The sequence below is a fragment of the Staurois parvus genome, unplaced genomic scaffold, assembly GCF_062004578.1.
Source record: "Staurois parvus isolate SC_StPar_1 unplaced genomic scaffold, SC_StPar_1.0 ptg000552l, whole genome shotgun sequence".
Classification (NCBI taxonomy): domain Eukaryota; kingdom Metazoa; phylum Chordata; class Amphibia; order Anura; family Ranidae; genus Staurois; species Staurois parvus.
The window spans coordinates 283492-298640 of record NW_028318348.1 but is presented as its reverse complement, the minus strand read 5'-3'; the positions used below and the strand labels follow the sequence as shown (position 1 = coordinate 298640).

General features: G+C 42.4%; 1 protein-coding gene across 1 annotated transcript in view; it reads right to left on the bottom strand.

Annotated features, from left to right (window-relative positions):
- VAX2 (ventral anterior homeobox 2) overlaps positions 1-15149 on the bottom strand; it is a 160876-nt gene that overhangs the window by 62374 nt on the left and 83353 nt on the right. Inside the window, exon 2 of the mRNA XM_089691166.1 lies at positions 9137-9324. Coding sequence (XP_089547292.1) covers positions 9137-9324 — 188 coding nt within the window. The remainder of the gene's footprint in view (positions 1-9136; positions 9325-15149) is intronic.

The window sequence follows — 15149 nt, the reverse complement described above, 5'->3', positions numbered from 1 at the left end:
AAATTAAAAGTGCAAATTAATCACTAATTGTCCCTAACTGATCTTCAAAACTGTGCACAGTAGCCTAAGGAAAGCGAGAGGGCAAGAGGAAGGTAGGGGGAGGATAGAGAAAAAGGAAGAAGAGTACCAACTAAAATCTCACATAAAAATATATAAAATATTTAAAAAATATGACTGTAATAAAGACATGTCCTATAATGCGTAAAGTATGGCCTTTCCTTACTTTATATGTATGTGTAATTATTGTGTATGTAGGTATAATCAGAGAATTCTGAGCTAAGACCAGCATCAGCAGGCAGAATGGTACAGCACAGTAACAGTGACATGAATCCCTTATGTATTGCACAAACTCATATAGGATAAATATATACATCGCTTTGTGTGGGCAGGGGGAGGAGCCTGGCGTTGTGTCTGCAGTCAGCGACCTACTTACTGTGCGTCCGCCTGGCTGCATCTCACTATCCACTGAGCAGATGCCTCTGTGCGTTCTCTCCTTGAACTTGTTACCTAAAAGAGTTTATTAACCCATCCATGTGGAGCATGCAGTATATATGCCTCCTAGATATATATATACACAGATACTTTGCCTATGTTCCTTCAGATGCCTGGTGGCTATGCCCAATGTAGATATTTTTTGGTGGAGTTATAGGTAGCAGGGCTGAGCACATGCAAGGCTAAGCAATTCATTCAGGGATTAAAGAGGATCCATCCACGACCAAGCCCATATGTTCATCGAATCCATATACATCATTTCCCCTCCCATATTGCTAGTTTTCCCCGTTTCCTTCTTGTGTAGGAATCTGTCTCAGTGTGATGGAGGCAGAAAGGTAAGAGGATGTTGTCACACAAAGGTTAATCTTGGGTATATCAGGTTCATAGGCACACCTCTAGTGGTCATCAAACTGTGGAAATGCTACAGAAGATGGTTAGATGGCAGACATACTATATGCAAAAGTCAGAGATTGAAGTTATGCCAAAGGAGACAGCTGAAAACTGCAGACATGCTACGGGAGGTAATTTAAAACTGTGCACATAGTAAAAGAGACAGTCAGAGATTCCATACATACAACAGCAGATGGTCAGAAACAATAGACAAATTACAGGAGACAGAAAAACTTGTGGACATGCTCCAAGAGATGGTCATAGAAATGCAATTATGCTCTCTGAGATGGTCAGAGACTGTGGACATGCTCCAAGACATGGTTAAAGACTATGGACATGTTCCAGAAGATAGTCAGAGACTGTGGCCATGCTCCAGGTGTTGGTCAGAGACTGTGGACATGCTCCAAGAGATGGTCAAAGACTATGGACATGTTCCAGAAGATAGTCAGAGACTGTGGCCATGCTCCAGGTGTTGGTCAGAGACCGTGGACATGCTCCAAGAGGTGGTCAAAGACTATGGACATGTTCCAGAAGATAGTCAGAGACTGTGGGCATGCACCAGGTGTTGCTCAGAGACCGTGGACATGCTCCAAGAGATGGTCAAAGACTATGGACATGTTACAGAAGATAGTCAGAGACTGTGGCCAAGCTCCAGGTGTTGCTCAGAGACCGTGGACATGCTCCAAGAGATGGTCAAAGACTATGGACATGTTCCAGAAGATAGTTAGAGACTGTGGCCAAGCTCCAGGTGTTGCTCAGAGACTGTGGACATGCTCCAAGAGATGGTCAAAGACTATGGACATGTTCCAGAAGATAGTTAGAGACTGTGGCCATGACCCAGGTGTTGGTCAGAAACTGTGGACATGCTCCAAGAGATGGTCAAAGACAATGGACATGTTCCAGAACATAGAGACTGTGGACATGCTTCAAGAGATGGTCAAAGACTATGGACATGTTCCAGAAGATAGTCAGAGACTGTGACCATGCTTCAGGTGTTGGTCAGAGACTGTGGATATGCTCCAAGAGATGGTCAAAGACTATGAACATATTCCAGAAGATAGTCAGAGACTGTGACCATGCTCCAGGTGTTGGTCAGAAACTGTGGACATGCTCCAAGAGATGGTCAAAGACTATGGACATGTTCCAGAAGATAATTAGAGACTGTGGCCATGCTCCAGGTGTTGGTCAGAGACTGTGGACATGCTGCAGGAGAAGATCAGAGAATGCTGACACTACCTGCCCAAGGGTATCTGGCTGCAGACAGGAAACGTGACCTCCACTCAAAGGTTTACAGCCAATCTGCATTGCGGTTGCTTGGGTTTCCTTCTACACTCCAAAGACACACCGACAGGTTAATTGACTCCTAAAACAGATTGGCCCTAGTATGATAATCTACTGAGCGTGCCCAATATGGCTGACACACCTCCTTCCAGCTTTGAGGCCTCCCGAGAGACAAGTACTATATGAATTAAAATATTTTTATCAAAATACTTTTTTTTTTGTTTTAATAAATAAAATACAAAATCCCCCCCCCCCCTTAACCTAAACCCGCTAACCCCTGACCCTAGTGTAACCTAGGCTCTAACGCCAACTAAACCCCGTTGCATCATCCTCACTTCATCCTGAGTCCATAAGATTTCCTGATGCTGAAAGCTACTGATCCGATTACCGTTATGTTTTTATTTAATCTTTCCTTCCCCTTTTCCCGGCAGCTTTTACCTAGTGAGCACGCTGAAACGCTACTTGATAAATCCTGATTACTATTTTCATGCAAGTCACATTAAAGCGCTGATTAGCACTCAACACATGCAGGGACACAACACTGTAATCTCCTCCGCAATTCCTGGGTGTAAACCATTAACGGCGGTTGGAACGTTAATGAATAACTAGGCTATTAGCGCATTCAGTATATCTAAGCAAGTCTCCAAAGACGCTGTCATTCTTCCCCCCGCTGTATTGTAGAGCTGGATTGAGACGAATGTCTGGCCACATCCACCTCCATTTCTAGATAAAGTCATGTGCAAATTCGGGGCTTTCTGCCTATGGAATTATATGGAGAACAACAGATCTGCCTTCCATTTATATTTCAATATTTTTATTGAAAATCTGTAAAAGACAGCATACAGAAATATAGAAAACATAACCCACCCAGGGGCGGACTGACCATTTGGAAACTTCCAAGGGCCCGGGGTCAGTAGGGGGCCCCATGAGATGCCCCTGGTACTTTTTTCATAGGCTTTTTTGAGTTTGGGCAAGGACACAGGGGCCCCATGATCCCCTATTGCCCAGGGGCCCATGAGTTGTCAGTCCACCCCTGAAACCACCCACATGATGAGTTGTAGCAAAACCATCAGAATCATGGAATATATAGGCATCCTGGGCGGACTGACCATTCCAGCACTCGGGCAGTGCCCGAGGGCCCGGGATCAGTAGGGGGCCCCATGAGATGCCCCTGGTACTTTTTTCATAGGCTTTTTTGAGTTTGGGCAAAGACACAGGGGCCTCATGATCCCCTATTGCCCGGGGGCCCCATGAGTTGTCAGTCTGCCCCTGAACCCACCCACATGATGAGTTGTAGCAAAACAATCAGAATCATGGAATATATAGGCATCATGGGCAGACTGACCATTCCAGCACTCGGGCACTGCCCGAGGGCCCGGGATCAGTAGTGGGCCCCATGAGATGCCCCTGGTATCTTTCATAGGCTTTTTTGGGTGTGGTTTGAGTGTGGGTGAGGACACAGGGGCCCTGTGATCCCTTACTGTCCGGGGGCCCCATGAGTTGCCAGTCTGCCCCTGATAGGCACATAAAAATACATCAACCATGAGATGCCCCTGGTACTTTTTTCATAGGCTTTTTTGAGTTTGGGCAAGGACACAGGGGCCCCATGATCCCCTATTGCCCGGGGGCCCCATGAGTTGTCAGTCCGTTCCTGAACCCACCCACATGATGAGTTGTAGCAAAACAATCAGAATCATGGAATATATAGGCATCATGGGCGGACTGACCATTCCAGCACTCGGGCACTGCCCGAGGGCCCGGGATCAGTATTGGGCCCCATGAGATGCCCCTGGTACTTTTTCATAGGCTTTTTTGAGTTTGGGCAAGGACACAGGGGCCCCATGATCCCCTATTGCCCGGGGGCCCCATGAGTTGTCAGTCCGCCCCTGAACCTACCCACATGATGAGTTGTAGTAAAACAATCAGAATCATGGAATATATAGACATCATGGGCGGACTGACCATTCCAGCACTCGGGCACTGCCCGAGGGCCCGGGATCAGTAGGGGGCCCCATGAGATGCCCCTGGTACTTTTTTCATAGGCTTTTTTGAGTTTGGGCAAGGACACAGGGGCCCCATGATCCCCTATTGCCCGGGAGCCCCATGAGTTGTCAGTCCGCCCCTGAACCCACCCACATGATGAGTTGTAGCAAAACAATCAGAATCATGGAATATATAGGCATCATGGGCGGACTGACCATTCCAGCACTCGGGCACTGCCCGAGGGCCCGGGATCAGTAGTGGGCCCCATGAGATGCCCCTGGTATCTTTCATAGGCTTTTTTTGGGTGTGGTTTGAGTGGGGGCGAGGACACAGGGGCCCCATGATCCCCCACTGCCCGGGGGCCCCATGAGTTGCCAGTCTGCCCCTGATAGGCACATAAAAATACATCAACCAATAATGTGGTTGACAATAAAACATAAACCCCAATAGGGTAGCAAGCAGGGGTGCAAATACCACCCCATACAGTGCACACAGGTCATACACAGAGGGAGGAGGTGAAGGGGTTAATGTACAGGTCATATACAATGGGAAGATAGAGATCAAGAGGTTAATATGCAGGATGAAGGCAGAGGCAAAGGGTTAATATAGAGGTTACATGGAGGCAGGATGGAGGACAGAAGTGCAGGAAAGAAGGTGGTGGTGGGGGTGGGGTAAACAATGCGTGAAGTGCTCATTTATGCATTAGTTCCTCTCTCTCTGCTGTAAAAGGCAGGGGTGGGCTCACAGATGTAAACACTTTGTCATTGCTGTGATTGGAGTCTGTATGGTCAATCACAGCAATCCCAAGGTACAGAGCTGCTCAGTTTGGCTCTATGCACAGTGTCCGTTCAGTCAATTCACAGGCATTGATGACTGGAATGGCTGTCTGACAATGCTTCATCCTGTGCTAATTCAGAACAGCATTGGGTAAATACGTGTCCACCACTGGTAGATGTCTGGCGGTAGAAGCGTGGTTAACCACTTCCAGTCCGGACGCTTTCACCCCCTTCCTGTCCAGGCCAATTTTCAGCTTTCAGCGCTGTCGCACTTTGAATGACAATTGCGCGGTCATGCAACACTGTACCCATATGAATTTTTTAGAATTTTTTTGGGATTTATTCATCACTGGGATTTTTTATTTTTTTTGCTATATAAATGAAAAAGTCCAAAAAATTTGAAAAAATTTGTTTTTCTTATAAAATTGTGCAAATAAATATCTTTCTTCATAAATCTTGGCCAAAGTTTATTCAGTTATCTTTTTAGTAAAAAAAAAATAACCCAAATTAGATTATAACCAAAAATTCTAATTTTTTACAAAAATTTTTTACATTTATATTTTATTTTTTTTTATATACTGTCATCCTAGCAGTACAGTGTCACCATGGTGACACTGTACTACTTGTGGGGGGTGTTTTTTTTTTTACACTGATTGCTTTTACACCCATATAGGCTGTAAAAGCAATTATTTCTCCTTCTCTCTGGCTGCATTCTTGCAGCCATTGAGAAATACTGTGAGAGCTGTGATTGGTCACAGCTTGTCACATGGTAAAAGGCTGTTGTGAAAAGCCCTGTACCATGTGATCTCTGTGATCATTCACAGATTTCACACATAGTAAGCAATGATGTCAGAAGTGACATCTTGCTTACACCTATTCATGTGATCACTGATTGGCCAATCAGTGATAACATGATTGGGACCTCGCACAGAGGTCCCGTACAGCGATCAGTGCTCCTCTGTGTGCAGAGGACACAGCGGGCACCAGATCTCGGTGCCGCACGCTCCCAGGGAGCGCATAGAATCCAAAATGGCGGTGCTGTTTATGAACGGCAACCCGCCCCTGGACTGCCAACGTCCAGCCATTTATATACATGGGCCGGAAGGGAAGTGGTTAAAAAAGGTTCACGGTTAACATGGTGGCTAAGTGGTTAGTAATACTGTCTTGCAGCGCTGTGTCCTGGATATACTTCATAGCAGAAATACTACCTCCATGTTCTCCACAGGTTAGGGCTCATGTACACTGCAGCTGATAAACTCACGTTTAGGAGCTGTTCAGCGTTTTTCTCAGCAGCCCCTGAACTCTCCCTAATGTCTTCCTATGTGTCCATGTACACAGAGTCGTTTACAGTCGTTTACAGGCAGTTGAGTTTACAGTCGTTTTTTTGAACGCACCAAACTTGCGTTCAGCAGTAGATTTTATCAGCATTTCAAATGCCAAATGCTTGTAAACGCGGCTAACCACGTTTATAAGCGTTTGCGTTTGAAAAATTTTTTTAACTCTTCCATTTCCAGATGCTGCCCAGAGCCTTTTTTCATCATGAAAAATGCATGCAAAGCGTTTTCCCGATACTCAATTGGACCCGGTACACCGTACTTTGAAGTGTCGCATGAAAGAAAACATGTTAGACATTGCTGCAATCATTTCTGCACAGAAATGAGCCGGAACACATCCAAACACCACAAAAAAAAAGACAGCTAATCTCAACACATAGTGCTCTCTCTGCTTCTGCTCTCTCTATTTCTCTCAAAATGTCTGAAATAGTTCATTTTTTACTGTTTTTCAGTGCATTCTGAGCATTTTGGAAGATCTCCTGAGGTTATCTTTAAAAAACGCTTCTAAACGCAAACGTGCATAAACGCGGTATGCAAAAGCGGCTAAACAGACGTTTTTTAACCTACATTTTCCAGCAGTTAGTTTCCATCATTCAGAAGTGTCCCGTATACATGGAGCCTTAAGCAGGCCATAGACGGGTCGTTTATCAGCCGAATTGCCAGCCGAAAAATAAAAAATCTGTCATTTTGTTGCCACCAATGCTTATGAAAATCATCCGTTTTTCATAAATTTTCCAGCATGACCGATAAAAGAAACAAGAAGGTACCGGGAAAATCAGCCAATGACATTGCCCACTAACGGTGCGAATATCGGCCGATTATTCTTTTATACGAAAATTCGGCCAATAAACGACCCGCCTATGGCCTGCATTACTCCCAAAATGAACTAACAGATTAATTGACACTGTCATGTTTCACATCAATGTCATATGCCTTGAAGTGTTCTCTATATTTTGTCTCTGCTCCTCCATTTCCTCTGGTTTAGTTCCTGATGTATAGATAGCCCCACCCCTTTTCCCAGTAAGGCATTGCAGCTTCTAGCCTCATGTCATGAAGCAGATCACATTATGATCTTTTGACCTATTAGATGTTCATTGTTGTAAGATTCTCTCAGTTTATGGAATAAACTTCACAAGATCTATAAGATGTCTTCTGGATTCAGTCACTGCCTGTGATATTCAACTAAGATTGGAGTTATCGCTATCTCATCACAACTGTAAGTTACAGAGATCACACTTTCAATGCTTAGATTGGAGAGACAGAACAGACACCTTACCAAAACTGATCTAGAGGTTGTGTTAGATTGTAAGCTCTTAGGGCTTTCTGTGCATGAGAAGCTCACAGCGTGCAGTGAAACCTAAATAAGTAAATACAATACAACTGTGCAAGACTGAAGGTAAGACTGGAGTTCGTCTTTACTATACTCTCCCAATCAACTGTTTTTAATCCTTATGCTGCTACCATTAGTAAATAGGAAGGCATATTAAATTTACTTGTTTTAAATTTCTTTTTTTTTACACTTTAAGTGATTTTGCAACCTATGCGAGTAAAACAGGAAAACTGGATTGAAGTTGGATTTATCCTAAACCAGGGGTGGGCAACTGTGGCCCTCCAGCTGTTGTAGAACTACAAGTCCCATGAGGCATTGCAAAACTGACAGTTACAAGCATGACTCCCAAAGGCAGAGGCATGATGGGACTTGTAGTTCACCAACAGCTGGAGGGCCACAGTTGCCCTCCCCTGTCCTAAACAAACAATTTTTGGGGGGGTTCCGAACAAGGGTGTGACGATGTGAGTAGTAGAAGCATTAACCTCCCTAGCGGTCTGATTATGTCAGTATTTCTGTGCTCAAAGCGGTACACTGTTTTCAATGGAAATACGTTTTTTTTTTATTGTAGGCCTGTGATTTTTAGGAATAACTCACTGAAATCTGTCCGAACAAGAGTCTAGTAAACAGCCCGGGTAGGATAAAATTTGAAACACAAAATCATAAATTATAATTTAATAAATAATCATAAAAAATAATAATATAATAATAAATTGAATTCAATAATATAATCAAACCAAAAACACTGAAATTTGAAATATAGCACCAAGTTCGCACATCACTGAGCAAAGTCGCAGAATCGTTTTCAGTGTCTGATGACGAATTTCCCCCACGAATCATTATCACTCAATTCTGCAAGTGGTTCTGATTTACTATCGCTGTTCTCTAGCCGGTCTAAAACCGATTTTGACCTAAAGGGACACTTTTTGGACGCCATGGACGTTTCTCAGTTTCCAGGCAGAAAGAACGATAAAAATGCAGGCAGGGCGCCGGACAAAGCACTCGGGACAAAATGTATGTGAAATGGTTTGATACAGGAATGTTATACTATGTGATTTTAGTGTATTTAGTGAATGTCAAATTTTTACATTTTTGAATTTCCCGCCAGTTCCGTCCCCCGTACGTCCCGACGCTCGCAGGGAACGGAACCCAGAAGACAGATGCTGGCATCGGCCGGAGGACATGGCCAGGGACGCTACAGGGGGGACATTGCAGGAGCGCAGGACAAGGTAAGTGCTGCAGGGATCGCTGGAGAAGCGCTGCAGGGTAACCCCGAGTGTAGCTCGGGGTTACCACTTCTGGTACTGAAAGGGAATACCGCCAGGGGGGTTAAGTCCCCCTCTCTGATCATCTTCTCAATGGTGATTTCTCTAGCACAGTTACCAAAATATGTATACATTAATTCCATGGAAATTTGCCAAATGTACCCGCAAAAGACATTACCTGCCAGACTTTACCAGACTCCCTGTGCTTCAGGGCCCTGTAGAAGCTGCACAGTGCGCAATGGCTACAGCTGCGCTCCTTCTGGTGTCAGAATGTGGCCGTTTCCTTACCTGCGTTTCAGACAAATTAAGTTGTCTGGCCAGCTCAGTCCTCTCCCTGCCGACAACGTACTGGCACCTCTGGAATTCCAGCTCCAGCCGGTACAGCTGCTCTGCCGTGAAGGAGGTTCTCGTGCGCTTTGGCCGGTCAAGATCCAGACCCTTCGGTAGAACAATCTCCCGGATCGTCCCTTTGGCATCTAGAAAGAAAAAGAAGAAATATGAGAACCAGAAGAAGCAATTTAAAGGAGCTGTCTATTATTGTGGGAAGAACCAGGTTGGGGTGACTTATTTATGGTCCCCCTTTTCACTGGTTATAAAAGATGTAAGAGATGTTACTGGTCACAGCCAAGTCTATGGTCTAGTGTGGGGTTCCTCAACCATGGTTCCACAAAACCCTAAGGTTCCTCCAGAGGTTGCTAAGAGTTCCTTGAGCAATTTCTGTATCTAAGATAAATTCTTACTGACAATATTGATCTTTTTAGCTATCTGTAAGTTGTAAGGGGGTAACTCATCACAATGTATCAAAAATTGTAAAAATTAAGCCAAATAATTTCCTTGCGCTAGCAAAAAAAGAATATAAAGACTGCTGCATCCACTACACAATCTAGATACTAGATGTAAAACAACTAACTCAAGAAAAGTGGGCGTGATGTCTCTTAAAAAATCCAAATTGCAATTGTGCATACAGCCCTGGCCAAAAATTTTAAGAATTACACAAATATTAATTTTCACAAAGTCTGCTGCTTTTTGTCAGATGTTACTATGGTATAACTACAAGCATTTCAGAAGTGTCAAAGGCTTTTATTGACAATTACATTAGGTTTATTCAAAGAGTCAATATTCGCAATGTTGACCCTTCTCTTTCAAGTCCTCTGCAACTCGCCCTGGCATGCTGTCATTCAACTTCTGGGCCACATCCGACTGATAGCAGCCCATTCTTGCATAATTAATAATGGAAGTTTGTCAGAACTTGTGTGTGTGTGTGTGTGGGGGGGGGGGGGGGGTTGTACACCTGCCTCTTGAGGATTGACCACAAGTTCTCAATGGGATTAAAGTCTTGGGTATTTCCTGGCCTTGGACCCGAAATTTTGATGTTTTGTTCCTCAAGTCACTTAGTTATCACTTTTGCCTTATGGCAAGGTTCTCCATCATGCATTGTCACCAAACTGTTCTTGGATGGTTGTTCTCGGAGGATGTTTTTGTACCATTCTTTATTCATGGCTGTGTTCTTAGGCAGAATTGTGAGTGAGCCCACCCCCTTGGTTGAGAATCAACCCCGCACGTGAATGGTCTCAGGATGCTTTACTGTTGGCATGACAAAGGACTGATGGTAGCGCTCACCTTTTCTTGTCCAGACAAGGATTTTTCTGGATGCACCAAACAATCAGAAAGGGGAACCATCAGAGAAAATGACTTTCCTCCAGTCCTCAGCAGTCCAATCCCTGTCCCTTTTGCAGAATATCAGCCTGTCTCTGATGTTTTTCCTGGAGAGAAGTGGCTTCTTTGCTGCCCTTCTTGACACCACACCCTTGACACCACACCATCCTTCATAAGTCTTCTCCTCACTGTGCATGCAGATGCACTCACAGCTGCCTGCTGCCATTCCTGAGCAAGGTCTGCACTGGTGGTGCCCCGATCCCACAGCTGAATCAACTTTAGGAGATTTTTCTGGTGCTTGCTGGACTTTCTTGGGTGCCCTGAAGTCTTCTTCACAACAACTGAACCTTTCTCCTTGATGAAGTTCTTGATGCTCCAATAAATGGCTGATTTAGGTGGCAGCAATATCCTTGCCTATGAATCCCTTTTTGTGCAAAGCAATGGTGACTGGAGGTAAGTGTCATTCCCAAAACTTTTGGTCGGGGCTGTACAATATATAACTATATCAAACCATACTGTATAATTTTCTAAGGAAATAATAACAGTGTAAACTCAATACATGCAATAACCTAAAAAAAATTTTGAAACTGAAAACCAAATATAAACACAAATAAAATGGTGTTGTATAATTAAAAAGCATTCAAACATTAAAGCATGTGTAATACCATACTCTACTTTCAAAATAAAAATAAAAGAGTATACACGTACATAGAAGAGTGTATATACGTACAGATGGACAAATGTGTATATGGACATTAGCTCAGAAGCACAGTGGTTAAGTGGTTAGCACTTCTACCTAGCAGCACTGGAGTCACCAGTTCGAACCCCAACCATTAGTCTTCATGCACACTGGATGTTTTTACAGCGGCTGTTTTTGGCTTTTGACATTTTTTCTACAGCCAGTAAATCCCCCAGCATGTTATCCTATCTATCCATGCACTCATAGACTGTAATCAACATTTTTTTGACTGGGATGTTTTTTGGCTGGAAAAAAAAACCCTGAACTAGTGGGCTTCTAGAGGAGTTTTTTAGCTGTAAAAATGCCCTAATACTGAAAAACGTGGCAAGCAGCAGTAAAACGCCTCAAACCGGCGTTTTTGGGCTTTTTGTGACCGAACAAAAAATATTTTTTTGGTAAAAAAAAAAAGCCAAAAAACGCTACATGCAGCAAAACACCAATAAAAGCTAATGCAAAAACGCTAACAGCCCCCCCCCCCCCCCCCGAAAAACTCATATTTTTAACGTGACTTTACACAGCTAACATTACCAGTGTTATCAAAATGCCCCGTGTGCATGGAGCGTTGAACTAACTGCCTGGAGTTTGCATGTTCTCAATGTGCCTGTGTGGGTTTCCTCTGAGTACTCTGGTTTCCTCCCACACTCCAAAGACATGCTGGTAAGTACATTGGCCTTAGTAGGTGTATGGATGTTTGTAACGGACCCCAGACACCCACGACTGGGTATCTCCATCAAGAAGCTGCTTCTCAGGCTCTGGAACACGAGACCAGTGACTCTGGCTATTACTACCCCAAGATCCAGACGACACCAGATTTGAAATAAGCCAGAAGGTAGACTAGTTTATTTGAACATAGATACAAGATATATACACTCAGGCAGGGGCGGACTGACAACTCATGGGGCCCCCGGGCAACAGGGGATCATGGGGCCCCTGTGTCCTTGCCCAAACTCAAAAAAGCCTATGAAAAAGGTACCAGAGGCATCTCATGGGGCCCCCTACTGACCCCGGGCCCTCGGGCAGTGCCCGAGTTTCCAAATGGTCAGTCCACCCCTGCACGCAGGGGACAATCCCCCCTTCCTTCATAATGACAAAGGGCGGGGCAATCTACATTTAGTAACAAGAGACACACCAACAGACAGTCCCATCAGGAGGGAGAGCTGCTGGAGACAACCCCCACCAAGCCAATAGACATAAACACATACATCCCATAATAGTTTACTCCCAAGCCAGACAAACAATAGAACAATGGGATGCAACAACATAACATCAAACAATCCACAACCCTCCCCCCCACCCCAATATTAGGACAGATCACCCTGTACCCCTAACAGGCACAGGGTGACTTACACATAAGAGGGATATGGGGAGCTGAGACAGGGGTCTCCCCACCTCTCCAAAGTGAGCTGTGTTCCATGGGCCCCCCCACCCAAAGTGACTTCCGTCACAATGTTAGTTAGGGACCTTAGATTGTAAGCTCCTTGAGGACAGGGCCTAATGTGAATGCAAATGTGTAAATTGATGGTGCTGTATAAGTGCCTGAAATAAACAAAAGCGCTGAAACTTTACAGTGTATATAATATAACCCAGCACTCCACTCTCAAAATAGAACGAAACATAAAGAAGTGTGTCTACACATGCCAATGGACAATAAAAAATAAACAAGCATAAATGAAAATATACTAAAAAAATCCCAGCGCCAATCAAAGAAAGTATACAATTATGCAGCTGTGCACCAGTGAAAACCACCAATAATAAATAACACAAAAAACAGCGCAAAAATTAAATACATAAAAATAATCACAAATAAATAAATGTCCGTGCAAAAATATATATATAATATTTCAAACATAAGTCCTTATTTTCCCAAAAGGATTTTCAAAACAATGTTCCAAAATGTGCTTCCACCCAATCACCACGTGAAAAATAATATTGACCGCACTCACCAGATGGAGGTGAGTAATAAGCCTCATAGGATATAAGGGATCCTATAGCCCCTCAGGAGGAACTCAAATCACCTTCTTCACCCTGCTTAGATACAGCAATCGACTCCACTCTACTTCTCCATGGAATCCTCAATAATGTGCAAGGAAAGAAAGGCTACATAGTGTAATACTGCCACTCAATACCATATAAATCCATAGAATAAGGACACTCACATGTTTCAATAAAATAACAGGCCTTGTTTAATAGCCTCAAAGGCTTCATAGGAACAAGTTTCCAAATTGTAAATATAGGGATCTCCCGCTTTAAGGATCACTGTAGAGGATGACCAGCTTTCCACCTCAAAAATGGCTGCTTGAACCGCAAAAGTCGGCGTGCGTTCCAAATACCGGAAGTGACGTAGGCCAAGAAGACGGCAGACCAGAAGTGCATCAATGCATTTCGCCCCACCCACAGGGCTATGAGAACACGACGGTGCTGGAGAGTACCTTTGAACTATAGAGACTTTTCTCTTGAGAGATTTAGATGGTGGACTGGACTCTTTTTATGACACCCTGTCACACTCCGGTGGAAGATTTTCATATCCATATCATGTATTAATTTATTTTACTTTGCATGATATAATTCTGTTTTTCTAGAGATATTTAGTGAAGAGCCCCACATGGAAGAAAAATATATTTTAAATATATTTTTAAAATATTCTTCCCAAATATATCGACATATAATTGAAATACTACAATTTTGGCCGTATTATTATTATTATTATACAGTATTTATAAAGCGCCAATAGTGCGCTCAGCGCTGTACATTACAAAGGGGGACAGAACATGTGACAGAACAATACCAATACAATGCAAAACATGAGGGGATTGAGGGCCCTGCTCTTTCGAGCTTACAATCTAGGAGATTCAATATATTTCAAAATATATTTCAATATATCCAGATACTCCAATTCTCTCCTAGGTAGTCATCACATCTTCCCAACTCTTGTATGTTTTACACCATGTCATGTCTTCACAGCCAATTTGCACCACCACCACCACCATCACCATCATCACCATCACTGTACATTTTATACTGCTTACATTGTATACTTCATATTGCTTACATTGTATACTGGTTTAATTTTGTGCATTGATTGCATTTACAACTGTGCATTTGTTAAGCTGTATATTGTAGAACAGGTTGCATTGTGTACTGTGTGTTGGCAATATTCTATGTATATTGACATATATTTGAAATACTACAATTTTGGCTGTATTCAATATATTAAAAAAAAAAAATATATATATATATATATATATATATATATATATATATATATATATATAAATGCGTTTTTTATATATTACAAAATATATGAAAAATATTTTTAAAAATAAATTTTCAAATATACTATATGTCTTTAAAAATACATTTAATCTACATTTTGGAATGCATTTACAAATATATGTTAAAATGACTTTTTTATATGTTAAAAAAATCTGAAGAATATATTTAAAAATATATACTTTTAATATATTTAGTAATATATAAAAAATGCATTTCAACATACAGTATATATATATATATATATATATATATATATTTTTTTTTTTTTTTTTTTTTTTTTTTAAATATATTGAATACGGCCAAAATTGTAGTATTTCAAATATATGTCAATATATTTGGGAAGAGTATTTTTAAAATATATTTCAAATATATTTTTCTTCTATATGGGGCTGTTTTATGAGGATTGTCTATTACTTATACTGTGTTTTCCTATATATATTATCAAAAACAGAAACTCATTGGTTTTTGTTTCTCAAATTCACCGATCCATAAGCGCATAGTTTATATGCTCACACGAGTGTAAATCTGCTTTCATACATAGAATATTGCCAACACATAGTACACAGTGCAATCTGTTGTGCAATATACAGCTTAACCAATGCACAGTTGTAAATGCAATCAATGCACGAAATT